Genomic DNA, 16,982 nt, shown 5'->3' with positions numbered 1-16,982 from the left:
GTGTGGGCCTGACTCAACGTGGCGGCGACGCCAGTCTCTGCTCCACGACAATAGCCAGCTGCGCTTGTGGGCCGTCTGGCTCATTACCCCTCCATACTGACGGACTGGCGGGGTTTTCCAGGAGAATGCAAGCGGCTGACTTTTCCGCAGTCTCCACTTCGGCACGGGGGGAGGGGGGGGGTCATTCAATTAGGCAGATACAATAGGAGTCAAAACACGGGGTTCGGGGGCCGATGGAGGCTTTTGATCCGAGGCCGGTATGGCGGGCGGAGCACTGAATAGAGGGGGTATATGCAACACATCCCCGGGATTCCTTCATCTGACCCCGCGCTCCCCGACCCCCCTGGTCTGGGCGGGGAGGTGAAAGGCGCCGGTATGTGGAATGTAGCGTAGAAGCGGCGCCCGCCCGCCCGCCGGTCGCCGTCTCGCTCGCACGCCTCTCAAATCGCTGGTTCTGTGTGGGTGGGTGGGGGGGGGGGGGTCGGCACAGGGGGGCTGAACATGAGCGGTCGTTTGGGAATCTATCAGATGGGGACGGAGGTATAGTAAAGGCACCACGCAAGAGCATCCGATTCAGGCTTTCATCAAATGACGTTGTTCTGGGTTGGCTTACTAAAGCGCTTTCTCCTCCCCACCCCCACCCCCCCACCCCACCCCACCCCACCCCCCCACCGGGGATTTCTTTCCGCAGCTTCCTGCCGGCCCTGCGACGATGCACAGCTCCTCATGGCCGTCTGCAACAGTGACTTCGGTGGGTGTTCGTGTCTCACGGGTGTAGCCAAGGGGGGGCTACAAATGAGCTTATAGTCACAACTATACAATGTTTTTATGCCTGACATGTCCATTACTTGGTGGTCGTTAGGCGACATTACTAGTTGTACCCTGTGTAGTGTAGTGTAGTGTATTGTAGCACACTTGATAAGAATGACACTTACAAGGGCTGGTGTTTTTGTTGTTTTACTCCATCTGTCAAATAGACATTACAGAGGACACGTTTTCAGAGCATGGCTAACTATACGAACGCAACACTCATCTCACGACTCTACCAAAATGCCCCAGAGTGCACCGCGGGAGCCAGCACTACGTCACACAGGCTAGAAGCAATTAACCTGCAGTGCCTTCCTGTGGCGAGAACCGGCTATCACAACAACACAGCAGACAATTCTCCTCTTTACTAGTAGTGAGTGGTCAATGAAGGTAAGTATATAAAATAAAAAATAGATGGGGGGCTACTAAATCCCAAGTACCCCACACTCTCCCCTCAAAAAGATAATGGCGTCCCGACATAACAAATCTACCAGTCCACATTGCATAACTTTTCATTGAAAAGATAGGTTATTACTAAGCAGGAGTCAATCTTGGTTACTGTACTGTAATCAGTCATAACATATAACACACATCTCCTATTAATGGTATATGTTTGCAGTAAATAATGTGCACTTTAATCCATTGCTTCGTCCGTCTTGAGGCCGGGGAGCTATAGTATCTGACTAAAAGCAAATAACTTTGTAATAGTAATATCCCTGGTGGTAACAGGTGTGTTCTAAAACACCAATGCTACAGTAACTCTATGTCTGGTGATCACAGGACAACTAAAATCACATAGCTATAACAATTGTAACATGTCAAAAGTTTTTTTTTTTGGGTTTTTAAAAAAAAAAAAATTTTACATTTATTTATTTATACTGACTTGTCTGATTTGCTTATCTACCAGACACACTAGGCTGCCCTAGTCTGTGATAAGTAAACATTGGTGTAGGTTTTCTATTTCTCAAAGGATATGCTTTTTCTCTGGCAGGCTGCACAGCTTCCCCTGGAGGAGGCTGCAAGGCATCTTCTGGTGGAGGCTGCAAGGCATCTTCCGGGCTCTTGTCGTCATCGGGCTCATCCTCTTCTTCAGCTCCAGATGTCTCGCCATTCTCTGACACTGTCCCATTGTCCTCTATTGTTGCAGGCTGCTCCGCAAAATCCTCTTCATCTTGACCGTCTCTTTCCTCCGGATAGAACTCCAAGGCGTCTGGGCTCAGCTGACTCTGGATCCGCTCACTGGCTCTGACTGTTGGTCGTCCCACGATGCATCTCCAGTTATCCTCATCATCTGAGTCACTGTCCTGTTCCTGGTTCCACTGCATTTGTCTGTCTGTCTTCTTTCTCTCCCGTCTAGGTTTCACAGGTAAGTTCTCTCCTCTTGGGTCCACAGGTCTCTGTCTCTGTTTCACAGGTAAGTCCTCTTCTCTTGGTTCCACCGGCAGGAAGTCGCATGGCAGAAGAAGGTTCCTATGCATGATTCTGGTTCGTCCTTTTCCATTCTCCGGCTTCAGCTCATACACAGGGCTGTCGGCGTGCTTCCTCTGTGTTACTACATGCACCTGGTCCTCCCAGAATGGTCTTAATTTCCCCGGTCCTCCTTTCTCGTTCAGGTTGCGGATGAGAACCCTGCATCCGGGATACAGCTCTGTCCCGTGGGCCTTTTTGTCGTATAGTGTTTTTTTTCTGGCCCCCTCCTTCCGTGCTGTCTCTGATGCTAGGCGATAGGCGTCATTCATGCGGGCCTTCCACTTCTCTGCATATTCTTGATGGGATAGTGCCTGGTCCTTTGCTCTAAGGCCAAACATCAGGTCAATGGGAAGTCTTGGATTTCTGCCGAACAACAGATAGTAAGGTGCAAATCCGGTCGCTTCATTTCGGGTGCAGCTGTATGCATGTATCACCTTTGGGAGTGACGCTTTCCAATCCGTTTTCGCAACCGCTGGCAGGTTTCTCAGCATCGCCAGAACCGTTCTGTTGAAACGCTCGACCTGACCATTTCCTTGCGGGTGATACGGTGTTGTGTGAGAACCCCTGACTCCACTGTACTCCTGCAGCTTGGCGAAGAGCTTATTGTCAAACTCCTTCCCTTGGTCATGGTGCAGCGTCGCCGGGAAACCAAATCTCAGCACAAAGTCCCCGAATACCTTCTCTGCGGCGGTCTTGGCAGCTTTGTTTCTGCATGCATAGGCTTGAACAAAACGGGTAAAGTGGTCCATAACCACCAGTATATACTCGTACCCTCCCTTACACTTCTCTAAGTGTAAGAAGTCAATGGAGACCATCTCAAATGGGTGTGTGGTCACGATGTTGGTGAGAGGGGCTCTGGTTGGTTTGTTGGGGCGCTTGGTCTTCAGGCAGCTACACACCTGTGTGATGTAATGTTCCACATCTTTCTGCATGTGAGGCCAATAGAAACGGTCCCTCAACAGGTGCAACACCCTCTCCACGCCTAGATGGCCCAGGTCTCTGTGCAGTTCTTTATACACCAGCTCATGGAACTTTTTCGGCAGGACTAGCTGAGTTCGGGTAGCTGTTTTCCGGCGCAGGATGCCATCATCATCAAGGCACAGCCGATGCTTCTCTCTCATGAGTGTCGCAAGACCCCTGCTCGCACACTGTGTTTTTCCCCGAGGCCACTGATTGGAGGTTATGTACTTCAGCACCTCACCAATGACAGCATCCTCCCTCTGGGCGTCTCTCACCGTCTGACTGGGTATCTCTGCCACAGGTGATGTATGTTCCTTCTCAAACTCGGCTAGTGCTGTGGCTATGGTTACCGGACACATCCAAGGCTCAGCTCTCTCCAGCTGTACTGACAGCGCCTGGGTCACACTGTTCATGACCTCGGGGTGTACTTCTTGTGAACAGGTCTGCATGTACTGCTCCATCGGCATGCGTGAGAGGCCATCTGCGTCCCCATTGGCTCGTCCAGGCCGGTACTTGATAGAGAACTGGAAATCGGCTAACTCTGCTACCCACCTGTGGGTGGTCGCATTCAGTTTGGCTGTCGTGAGCACATAGGTGAGGGGATTATTGTCTGTGTAGACAGTGAATGATGGAGCGTGGTAGAGGTAATCTCTAAATCTCTCACATATGGCCCATTTCATCCCGAGGAACTCCAACTTCCCTGAGTGGAGATGGTAGTTCTTCTCAGGAGTTGTCAGTGTCCTAGACCCGTACGCGATGACTGCCAGCCCACCCTGTGACTGTCTTTGATACAATACTGCCCCGAGGCCCTCTCGTGATGCGTCGCAGTGAAGGATAAAGGGCTGTTCAAAGTCTGGGTAGCCCAACACTGGTGGCTGGATGAGGAATTCAATCAACTGACAGAGGACCTGTTGGTGTTCAGCTGTCCACTTAACTGGGTGGGAGGAGGGCAGATGGTCTCGGGAGCCCTTCCTCCCCTTGTCCTTTCTCTTTTGTTTGAGCTTCCCCGCTGCTGTCTTCTCTGGGGTGAGGAGGTCATAGAGAGGCCTTGCGATTCGGGAGAAGTTAGGTATGTAGGGCCGGTAATACGAGATGAATCCCAGCATCTTCCTGAGCTCTCCGATGGTCGTAGGTTCTCTCTCCTTCAGTGCCTGGACCGGGGCCACATCAGCGGGGTCCATTGTGTATCCATCCTTGGTCACAAGCCTTCCCAGGAACCTTACTTGGTTTTTGAAGAGTTCACATTTTCTTGCCGTCAGCTTGATTCCATGGCTTCTGTAGCGGTGCAGTACTCTTCTCAGGTGCTGGAGGTGTTCGTCGAATGTGGTTGAGTGGACCAGGTTGTCATCTAAATACGGCTGACAAATGTCGTCCCTCAGCCCAATCAAACATTCCTCCATGGACCTCTGGAACTCTGCTGGTGCTGAGGACAGTCCGAAGGGAATTCTCACCCATTCATATAATCCCCACGGGGTGATGAATGCAGTCAGTGGGCGGCTGGACTCCTCAAGAAACCCCTGGTGATATGCCTTCCCCTGATCCAAGACAGAAAACCAGGCACTCCCCTTCAGGCTGTCGAGCATATCCTGGATGCGTGGTATTGGATGGCGGTCTGGGATGGACCTCTTGTTCAACTCACGGTAGTCACAGCAGAGGCGGAGGCTCCCATCCTTTTTCCGCACACACACGATTGGGCTTGAGTAGGGTGATTTTGACTTAGTTATCCAGCCTCTGTTCAGTAAATCCTCGAGGTATTCCTTCACTTCTTTATGAAGAGGCTTTGGGACTGATGTGTATGTCCGCTTCACCGGTGTGGTGTCACTCAGGCGGATCTTGAGCTGGAGTGATGGAATAGTCCCCACATCATGGTCATCGCGTGCGAACACACTACTCTCCTCCCGCAGTAGCTCTCTCACCTGCAGTTGTTGTTCAGGTGTCAGGTGGTTCAGAGGGACAGGCGGGTCCCATAGATCTTCCTCCTGGTGTTCCGTCTTGACATCACCTGGCCCTTTCAGCTTTGTTGTGTCTCTAATCACAGGTCTTCGTTCTGTACCTGTTGTGGAGGTCCCTGGGATGACTGGGTTCACTGTACTAGTCCCATCCACATCCAACGGCTTCACGGCGGCAGGGTAGATGGCTTTAGTTCTTTGGGTCTGCCCCAGGGGAGTCCGTGGCGGCAGTGTGATGTCATGAGCTGTGACGTTAGTCACTGGGACAGCGATGCGTGACCAGGTTCCCTTCTGTAAACATACAATGTTTTCATCCACCTTCAGGCCCTCTGGCCACTTTGGGTTCACATTAGGCTCAAAGAGGACGTTCTGGTCTGCTTGGAGGGGCCCTGCTCTAACACCACACTTAACAGTCTTTGTCTGGCCCGCCGGAATAGTCATGCTTTCTCGGCCCACTTTAACCATCCCTTCACCTTCCATATCATCTCGGCTCTTTATCAGCTTCACGAGGACTTCAGCCTTCTTTTAGTCAACCGCGAACGCAATGCTTAGGGCCTTTGTGATTACACTTGATGGCTGTCCAGCTCCAGACTCTAACAGGTGTTCAATTACATTGTAACCAATGATCGGTTCTTCTGCGGTGCCCTGGTGTGTGGTTACTAGTATTGGCACAGTGAGTTCCATTGGTGGAGTCTGAGTGGTGCTATTCGGTGCTAACTGGACAGTCACTTCCACCCATCCAGAGAAAGGAATGGTTGTCTGGTTTGCTGCTTTACCAGTCAGGGTGCCAGGGCCAAGGATCTCTTCTGTGCTTCTCACCTTGGTGTGTGGGAGATGTTTTCTCCTCCATTCTTCACTGATTAGGCAGACCTGCGACCCGGTATCCCACAATGCCTGTGTGGCTACACCATCAATGTAACAGTTTATCATGTATTTCTTTCCAATTAGGTTCAGCAGCTGTGACTGGCGTTTTGAGGAGATATGACTCACTGTGGGTGCTTGCTGTTCCCGCCCTGCCTCGTCTCGCTGTCGGGCAGACACTCTGGCTTCTAGTAGCTGAATACTGTCGTCGATGAGCTTGCTGGTGACAGTACAGCTAGATGTGTCTACCTGCTCCGATTTTTCAGGCCTCTGAGCTCTACACCCTCTTGAAAGATGGCCACTCTGTCCGCATTTGAAACAGTGGTTGCACTGGTCGCCCCTTTCACTGTCTTGACAGGCTTTGCATCCGCGCTTCCTCACAGGCTGCTGCTGACGAGAAGGTCTTTGGCCAGAGGAGTGGTTCATGGCTTTTCTCATCTGTTCCATTTCTCCTTTCAGCTGTTGGATTATCTCGTAGAACGCAGACTCCTTTTGGTTCCCTGCCTGTGTCTTAAGGGCTTTCACACTCGCGGATGTTGATGGCGACGACTCCTGACCCCCGACCACTGCAGCTTCCGCTCCTAGATACTGATGTGCCTCAGCTCGCACTTCCCGCACTCTGGTTTCCTTACTGTGGGAGCTCTTCTTGAATTTCCGCTGTCTCTCTGACTCGAAACTTGCGGCCTCTATCATCTTAACAATGAGAACATCATCAGTAGTTGCTTGATCATCGAGATAGCTCTTGAGCTGATATTTTACCTGGTCATTCACTAGCCCAGTTCCCACAGCTCTTAGGAACTTCTTCTGTATCAGTTCAGGGCTGTATTGTTCATCAGAGCCAGGCTCTCTCGCTGCTGCTAAGAGTCTCTCTTTACATGCTATGGCTCGGAACAGGAAGTTCTGTGGTGACTCCTGACTGTCCTGTGTGATGTTGATTAGTCGGTGATATAGGTCCACAGAGCTATCCTCTTTGAAATGGCCTTTCAGAATGGTCCTCAGCTGAGGGAGGGTGAGTTCGGTTTTGATCTCTAACAAGTCACGGAGAGTCAGCCCAGGGCTGATGGCTCGGATTACAGCCTCTATTATCTCCAACTCGCTGTGGCCTTTTCTCACCCCCATATCAATCTGATGCGTAAGATTTATATAAGACAACTTGTCTATCTGCCCCCGTTCTCCTATTTGGCCATTTATCTTAAAGTCTCTGCGTATGGTCACTTCAGGGGGTTGGATTACTGACGGGATTGGGTTTGAAGGTTGACTAGGTCTACTGGGTTCTTTAAGACTTAGTTTTTCACTGAGGCGTGATATCTCTGTAAGGCCTGATATTGTTCATGTAAGCTTGCCAATTCAGCAGCATCCTTGTTAGTACTGTCTGCACCTGCACCAGTATGTGACTCCGCCCCTCTCTGCTTCATTTCACTAGAGAGGTCCACTAGTCTGGACAGAAACTGACGTGCTACCTCTTCATCCTCCTTCTCAATTGCTTCATCCACAGTTTCACTAATAAGTCTGATCAGCGCATGCCTCTTTGTCTGGTTTTCAGTGGGGACTTTAGCAATAACACACACCTCTTTTAACTGGTCCAGCCCTAACTGCAGGAGGGTCTCACTCAGCCTGTCTTGCAGTTGCTCAAGCTCCAGTTCCATTGTTGGTCACGTGTTCTCACTCCGCTCCCCACTTCTTCTCCTGACAATGGTGGCAATGGCGCTGATCCCGGGTTCCGGCACCAATATTTGTAGCACACTTGATAAGAATGACACTTACAAGGGCTGGTGTTTTTGTTGTTTTACTCCATCTGTCAAATAGACATTACAGAGGACACGTTTTCAGAGCATGGCTAACTATACGAACGGCAACACTCATCTCACGACTCTACCCGAATGCCCCAGAGTGCACCGCGGGAGCCAGCACTACGTCACACAGGCTAGAAGCAATTAACCTGCAGTGCCCTCCTGTGGCGAGAACCGGCTATCACAACAACACAGCAGACAATTCTCCTCTTTACTATTAGTGAGTGGTCAATGAAGGTAAGTATATAAAATAAAAAATAGATGGGGGGCTACTAAATCCCAAGTACCCCACAGTATTCATAGCCATAAGGGGCTCAGAATAAACAGGTCCACTCTTCAGGACCCATCCCTGTGTTAACAAACTAGGAACTCCCCCCCCCCGTTTTTCTCCCCAATTGTATCCGGCTAGTTACCCCACTCTTCCGAGCCGCCCCGGTCGCTGCTCCACCCCCCTCTGCCGATCCGGGGAGGGCTGCAGACTACCACGTGCCTCCTCCCATACACGTGGCGTCGCCAGCCGCTTCTTTTCACCTGACAGTGAGGAGTTTCACCAGGGGGACGTAGCGCGTGGGAGGATCACGCTATTCCCCCCCCCCCCCAGTGCCCCCTGACCCTGAACAGGCGCCCCGACCGACCGGAGGGGGCGCTAGTGCAGCGACCAGGAAATGTACCCACATCCGGCTTCCCCACCCGCAGTCGGCGGGGACGCCCGACCGAGCCGGAGGGAACACGGGGATTCGAACCGGTGATCCCCGTGGTGGTAGGCTACGGAATAGACCGCTATGCTACCCGGTTGCCCGAGTAACTCAGTTTCTATCACTGTCTAAAGCTGACTGACACCTCTCAGCATCCCTCCCAAGATCAGTCCCCGGCCTTCATACCTGGTTTGGTGACCCCCCCCCCCCATTTGTTCACAATACGGTAAAGTGTACAGTGGTTTAGGCGCCGTACGGTGAACAATTTGAATTGCAGTTGGGGAAACTCCTTGCAAGATGGGGGGTTTGGGGGGGGGGTGTATTTATCTGTTGAGCTGTTTTGCAGCCAGTAGAGACCCGAGGTTGGTGAATGTTTGTGCATCCACAACAGTGTGAGCGGGGGGGGGGGGTTTCTCTCTGTAGGGAGACCGCACGCTCAAGCGAATCGCCTCAGAGTAAAAAATGTAAGAAATGCATCGATTAATCCGTTAGCAGAGGGCGCATCCTGCGGCCGGGCGGAGGGGCCTCACAGATGTGTGTGGGGGGGGGGGGGGCAGGGGCTGCACAATGGGAGGGGCATGTGTTTACGATCGCAGCCGAGCAGAAGCAATAGGCCCATTGAGGCCGGCTCTGTTTAAACCTTGACTCTTGCGTCCTAATCTTGCGAAACGCCGTCTAGCTTTTCTTTTCTTTAATGGCAGTGAGAGAAAAGAGTAAGATCAGTAGCTCGAGAATGTGAGGACCAGGCAGAAACCTCTCTGTAAGGACAGGAAAGAGAGATGCAGGATGAACTATGGGAAGGGGGGGGGGTCTTAATCTCCAGCTGCAGCTGCAGGGATGTCGTCTGGCCAGTAGGCTAGTATTTCTGAATGCGGGCTCATTATGTGGATCGGCGTTCATGTTGACCCACTACCGTCGATCCGTATCGCAGGGTGGCCTACATGCTCATCTTTAGACCCACGCTAGGATGTGTGACCCGTCTCCGTTCTCCCTCGCAGTGATCCGGGGCAGCATCGCAACCGTATCCCATGACCCGGAGAGACAAACGTCTGTGGTGGAGGTGTCGGGCGCTCGGGTGTACCGGCAGCGCGGCGGCGTGTTTCAGCAAGAGGCGGGTGCTCCGGGGCCGTCCGGGCCCGACCCGCCGCGGCTCGGACGCGTTCACACGCTCCTACGGTGCCGCGTGAAGCCCGGTGGCGGCGACTTCCTGTTCACGGGGCGGGAACACTTCGGGGAAGCTTGGTTAGGGTGTGCCCCGCGATACGAAGACTTCCTGTTTCTGTACCGGACCGCCCGCGCGGCGCGTCTGAATCCCTGCGACTTCCCTTTGGACTGAGGACGAGTCGGGGGCCCTACCTTTGGACGTCACTGAGCCCTACCCTCTTGACCGGGGGGCAGCTGTTATCCACGGGGAACACGCGCGTGGACGTTGGGCATTCGTCGCCACAATGGCGGGACTCCGCATCACCGGCGGGGCCCGGCTTGTCGGTGCACAGAGGAAAACCACATTACAAGAGACCGGGAGCGGGGCCCAGCTGAGAAAGCGGGGCCTCCGGCACCAGCGCCTGCCCCAGAGGGAAGAGGCTCAGAAAAGGGACCGCCTTTGTTTCGTGTTGTCCCCCCCCCCCCCGGTGCTCCCGGCCCTGGCGAGACCTAGAAGAGGGGGCTGGGTTGCGTTCTCCGGATCTGTGTGTGCAGCACTACGGGAGGGACTCAAGGGCCGAGACGTAACCGTGACTGCTTGTAATCATGCAAGATTTCTTTATTTGTTTTTGCATCCAGTGAGCATTACAGGGTGAGCGTATGTTCGAGTTCTTTGTTGATCTGTGTGTGCAGGAAGCATCAAGTATGTGGTTTTCTCCTGGGAGGGAATGTTGAACCCTTGCATGCGTCCCCAGCAGTGATGCTGATTTCATTGTGGACTATGAAATGTTGATGAGGAAAAAAAAAACCTGGTAATGGGGTACATTTATATAGCGCTTTATCTAGACACCCGAAGCGCTTCACAGTGAAGGGGGGGGGGTAACTCACCTCAACCACCACCGGTGTGCAGCACCGCCTGGGTGGTGCACGGCAGCCATTTTGCGCCAGAACCCTCACCACACATCAGCTTGAGGTGGACAGGGAGGAATCGTCGAGCCCATTACACGTGGGGGTGATTAGGTGGCCGGATGGAGAGAGCCAGGTTGGGAATTTTGCCAGGACACCGGGGGACCCCCGACTCCTGCCGTGGGATCCTTAATGACCACAGTGGGTCAGGACTTAGGTTTAACGTCTCATCCGAAGGACGGCATCTCCTACAGCAGTGGTTCTCAACCTTTTTGGGGTCCTGGACCCCCTGCGTATTTTTGATCTACCCTGAGGACCCCTCCACCTGATCTTGGGGGAGGGGGGTTGCAATTTGATAGAAACAGTAGAAACTGCATTTTAAATTGCATTATAGCATTTATTCACTCTTTGGGGCAAAAATAAGAGCTTTCAGTTGTAACTTAGATATAGTTAACAAAACAGAATTCTTATGCAGTAACTTTCAGATATATGTAACAAAACAGAATATGTATTCAGTAACTTTCAGATATATGTAACAACAGAATATGTATTCAGTAACTTTCAGATATATGTAACGAAACAGAATTCTTATGCAGTAACTTTCAGATATATGTAACAACAGAATATGTATTCAGTAACTTTCAGATATATGTAACAAAACAGAATTCTTATGCAGTAACTTTCAGATATATGTAACAAAACAGAATATGTATTCAGTAACTTTCAGATATATGTAACAAAACAGAATATGTATTCAGTAACTTTCAGATATATGTAACGAAACAGAATATGTATTCAGTAACTTTCAGATATATGTAACAACACAGAATATGTATTCAGTAACTTTCAGATATATGTAACAACACAGAATATGTATTCAGTAACTTTCAGATATATGTAACAAGACAGAATATGTATTCAGTAACTTTCAGATATATGTAACAAGACAGAATATGTATGCAGTAACTTTCAGATATATGTAACAAAACAGAATATGTATTCAGTAACTTTCAGATATATGTAACAAAACAGAATATGTATTCAGTAACTTTCAGATATATGTAACAAAACAGAATATGTATTCAGTAACTTTCAGATATATGTAACAACACAGAATATGTATTCAGTAACTTTCAGATATATGTAACAACACAGAATATGTATTCAGTAACTTTCAGATATATGTAACAAGACAGAATATGTATTCAGTGACTTTCAGATATATGTAACAAAACAGAATATGTATTCAGTAACTTTCAGATATATGTAACAAAAAAGAATATGTATTCAGTAACTTTCAGATATATGTAACAACACAGAATATGTATTCAGTAACTTTCAGATATATGTAACAACACAGAATATGTATTCAGTAACTTTCAGATATATGTAACAAGACAGAATATGTATTCAGTAACTTTCAGATATATGTAACAAAACAGAATATGTATTCAGTAACTTTCAGATATATGTAACAAAACAGAATATGTATGCAGTAACTTTCAGATATATGTAACAACACAGAATATGTATTCAGTAACTTTCAGATATATGTAACAACACAGAATATGTATTCAGTAACTTTCAGATATATGTAACGAAACAGAATTCTTATGCAGTAACTTTCAGATATATGTAACAAAACAGAATATGTATTCAGTAACTTTCAGATATATGTAACAACACAGAATATGTATTCAGTAACTTTCAGATATATGTAACAACACAGAATATGTATTCAGTAACTTTCAGATATATGTAACAAAACAGAATTTGTATTCAGTAACTTTCAGATATATGTAACAACACAGAATATGTATTCAGTAACTTTCAGATATATGTAACAAAACAGAATATGTATTCAGTAACTTTCAGATATATGTAACAAAACAGAATATGTATTCAGTAACTTTCAGATACATGTAACAAAACAGAATTCTTATGCAGTAACTTTCAGATACATGTAACAAAACAGAATATGTATTCAGTAACTTTCAGATATATGTAACAAAACAGAATATGTATTCAGTAACTTTCAGATATATGTAACAAAACAGAATATGTATTCAGTAACTTTCAGATATATGTAACAACACAGAATATGTATGCAGTAACTTTCAGATATATGTAACAACACAGAATATGTATTCAGTAACTTTCAGATATATGTAACAACACAGAATATGTATTCAGTAACTTTCAGATATATGTAACAAAACAGAATATGTATTCAGTAACTTTCAGATATATGTAACAAAACAGAATATGTATGCAGTAACTTTCAGATATATGTAACAAAACAGAATATGTATGCAGTAACTTTCAGATGTATGTAACAAAACAGAATATGTATTCAGTAACTTTCAGATATATGTAACAAAACAGAATATGTATTCAGTAACTTTCAGATGTATGTAACAAAACAGAATATGTATTCAGTAACTTTCAGATATATGTAACAAAACAGAATATGTATTCAGTAACTTTCAGATATATGTAACAAAACAGAATATGTATTCAGTAACTTTCAGATGTATGTAACAAAACAGAATATGTATTCAGTAACTTTCAGATGTATGTAACAACACAGAATATGTATGCAGTAACTTTCAGATATATGTAACAACACAGAATATGTATTCAGTAACTTTCAGATATATGTAACAACACAGAATATGTATTCAGTAACTTTCAGATATATGTAACAAAACAGAATATGTATTCAGTGACTTTCAGATATATGTAACAAAACAGAATATGTATTCAGTAACTTTCAGATATATGTAACAAAAAAGAATATGTATTCAGTAACTTTCAGATACATGTAACAAAACAGAATATGTATTCAGTAACTTTCAGATATATGTAACAAAACAGAATATGTATGCAATAACTTTCAGATATATGTAACAAAACAGAATATGTATTCAGTAACTTTCAGATATATGTAACAAGACAGAATATGTATTCAGTAACTTTCAGATATATGTAACAAAACAGAATATGTATTCAGTAACTTTCAGATATATGTAACAACACAGAATATGTATTCAGTAACTTTCAGATGTATGTAACAAAACAGAATATGTATTCAGTAACTTTCAGATATATGTAACAAAACAGAATATGTATTCAGTAACTTTCAGATGTATGTAACAAAACAGAATATGTATTCAGTAACTTTCAGATGTATGTAACAAAACAGAATATGTATGCAGCAACTTTCAGATATATGTAACAACACAGAATATGTATTCAGTAACTTTCAGATATATGTAACAACACAGAATATGTATTCAGTAACTTTCAGATATATGTAACAAAACAGAATATGTATTCAGTAACTTTCAGATATATGTAACAAAACAGAATATGTATTCAGTAACTTTCAGATATATGTAACAAAACAATATGTATTCAGTAACTTTCAGATATATGTAACAAAACAGAATATGTATTCAGTAACTTTCAGATATATGTAACAAAACAGAATATGTATTCAGTAACTTTCAGATGTATGTAACAACACAGAATATGTATGCAGTAACTTTCAGATATATGTAACAACACAGAATATGTATTCAGTAACTTTCAGATATATGTAACAACACAGAATATGTATTCAGTAACTTTCAGATATATGTAACAAAACAGAATATGTATGCAATAACTTTCAGATATATGTAACAACACAGAATATGTATTCAGTAACTTTCAGATATATGTAACAAAACAGAATATGTATTCAGTGACTTTCAGATATATATAACAAAACAGAATATGTATTCAGTAACTTTCAGATATATGTAACAAAACAGAATATGTATTCAGTAACTTTCAGATATATGTAACAAAACAGAATATGTATTCAGTAACTTTCAGATATATGTAACAAAACAGAATATGTATTCAGTAACTTTCAGATATATGTAACAAAACAGAATATGTATTCAGTAACTTTCAGATGTATGTAACAACACAGAATATGTATGCAGTAACTTTCAGATATATGTAACAACACAGAATATGTATTCAGTAACTTTCAGATATATGTAACAACACAGAATATGTATTCAGTAACTTTCAGATATATGTAACAAAACAGAATATGTATTCAGTGACTTTCAGATATATGTAACAAAACAGAATATGTATTCAGTAACTTTCAGATATATGTAACAAAAAAGAATATGTATTCAGTAACTTTCAGATATATGTAACAAAACAGAATATGTATTCAGTAACTTTCAGATATATGTAACAAAACAGAATATGTATGCAATAACTTTCAGATATATGTAACAACACAGAATATGTATTCAGTAACTTTCAGATATATGTAACAACACAGAATATGTATTCAGTAACTTTCAGATATATGTAACAAAACAGAATATGTATTCAGTAACTTTCAGATATATGTAACAACACAGAATATGTATTCAGTAACTTTCAGATATATGTAACAAAACAGAATATGTATTCAGTAACTTTCAGATATATGTAACAACACAGAATATGTATTCAGTAACTTTCAGATATATGTAACAAAACAGAATATGTATTCAGTAACTTTCAGATATATGTAACAAAACAGAATATGTATTCAGTAACTTTCAGATATATGTAACAAAAAAGAATATGTATTCAGTAACTTTCAGATATATGTAACAAAACAGAATATGTATTCAGTAACTTTCAGATATATGTAACAAAACAGAATATGTATGCAATAACTTTCAGATATATGTAACAACACAGAATATGTATTCAGTAACTTTCAGATATATGTAACAACACAGAATATGTATTCAGTAACTTTCAGATATATGTAACAAAACAGAATATGTATTCAGTAACTTTCAGATATATGTAACAACACAGAATATGTATTCAGTAACTTTCAGATATATGTAACAAAACAGAATATGTATTCAGTAACTTTCAGATATATGTAACAACACAGAATATGTATTCAGTAACTTTCAGATATATGTAACAAAACAGAATATGTATTCAGTAACTTTCAGATATATGTAACAAAACAGAATATGTATTCAGTAACTTTCAGATATATGTAACAACAGACTTTTATGCAGTAACTTTTAACAATGCAAACGGGAGCGGGATCTCTTATTAAAATACAATAAATTACACTTGTGAAACAGATGTAATTAGAGAAAAAAGTCCTGTTACCCTTTATAGTTTAGGTAGATAAAGGTCTCAGTCACATTTGAGTAAAATAATCCTATTTCTATAAATGTCATAGGATCTTTTTTTTTAAAGATATTTTATTTTCACGGACCCCCTTGCAATTACACCACGGACCTCTAGGGGTCCGCGGACCCCCGGTTGAGAAACATTGCCCTACAGCACAGTGTCCCCGTCACTGCTCTGGGTTTTTTTATTAGGACCAGAGGTAAGACTGCCCCCTACTGGCTCACCAACACCATTTCCAGCAGCAACTTTTCCCGTGAGGTCTCCCATCCAAGTGCTAGCCAAGTCCACGCCTGCTTAGTTACTACATGCAGCAGAACCAGGATACATGTTGGTATGGATGTTGGCTTATCCCGTGTTCAAGTGTTTTTGGCATTTATTGTAATGATGTTGTAATACTTAACTTTGTAAGAAATAGACTTTTGATATTGAAAAATCAGTAAACTCTAAAAATAAATTTGTAATAATGTTTTTGTTTATTCCCTGCGTTATTTCATCATTTCCTATTTTACACTGCTGTAAAATTCATAGAATAAACGACGTTTTTGGAGTTGCACACTTAATTGCGCCACCGAGTGGTCATCTTTTTGAAGGAGCGATCAGAGAGGGAGCTTCGTGGCCCGGACGTTGCTCCGCCGTGGTTTGTCGTCGAGGTTGACGATGGTGTCGAGAAGGGAAAGGGTGACTTAGCCGACCTCCTTGTCTTTAGAGGTCCTGGACTGTGGTTGGTCCTCCTGGAAGCAACTGCGGCGGTCCGAGGAGCTGAGCATCCAGCACGGACGAGGACCTTACAGCGATGGGTGAAGTTTAGTTGTCCTCAGAGTAGGAGCTCCTCTTTCATCTGACAGACCAGATTTGGGATCTCGCCACCTTCTGCTGGTCAGCCTCGCTAAAACAGGGCGTTGACTCGGTTGATCCTGGTCGCCTACTCTCGGATCAGGTCAGCGGATCAGATTCGGGGACACTTCGGATTAATTCTCCTGATGACAAACTGGGACCTGAATCGATAGTCCTTCGTCTTTAGTGTGGAGTCTGGCCAGTCGACCCAGCCGGGAGTGATGAAGTGCTCGGAGGTGGATCGGGTTCATGAAGGGTGGAGGAAAATTTGAATTTCATGAGACTCCTCGATTCGCCGACGTCTGAATGCACAGGCCCTGGGCAGCCTGGGGGCCCTTTTGATATTG

The 16,982-nt window shown here is 44.8% G+C and overlaps 1 protein-coding gene across 2 annotated transcripts in view; it reads left to right on the top strand.

Moving 5' to 3' along the window:
• The window catches only part of LOC130120120 (meteorin-like protein), an 18,425-nt gene extending 2,261 nt beyond the window's left edge, over positions 1 to 16,164 (top strand). Inside the window, exons 3-4 of one of the 2 annotated variants that reach the window (XM_056288759.1) lie at positions 692 to 751; positions 9,531 to 9,868. In XM_056288759.1, the coding sequence (XP_056144734.1) occupies positions 692 to 751; positions 9,531 to 9,868 (398 nt within the window). Of the gene's footprint in view, positions 1 to 689; positions 752 to 9,530; positions 9,869 to 15,992 lie in introns of those variants that run through there. The other variant, XR_008810878.1, reaches the window with a different exon arrangement.
• The last annotated feature ends 818 nt before the right edge of the window (positions 16,165 to 16,982 follow it).

Source organism: Lampris incognitus, chromosome 10 (assembly GCF_029633865.1).
Source record: "Lampris incognitus isolate fLamInc1 chromosome 10, fLamInc1.hap2, whole genome shotgun sequence".
NCBI lineage: Eukaryota > Metazoa > Chordata > Actinopteri > Lampriformes > Lampridae > Lampris > Lampris incognitus.
Note: the sequence above shows the minus strand (reverse complement) of the source record. Positions and strands in the feature narration are given on the sequence as shown.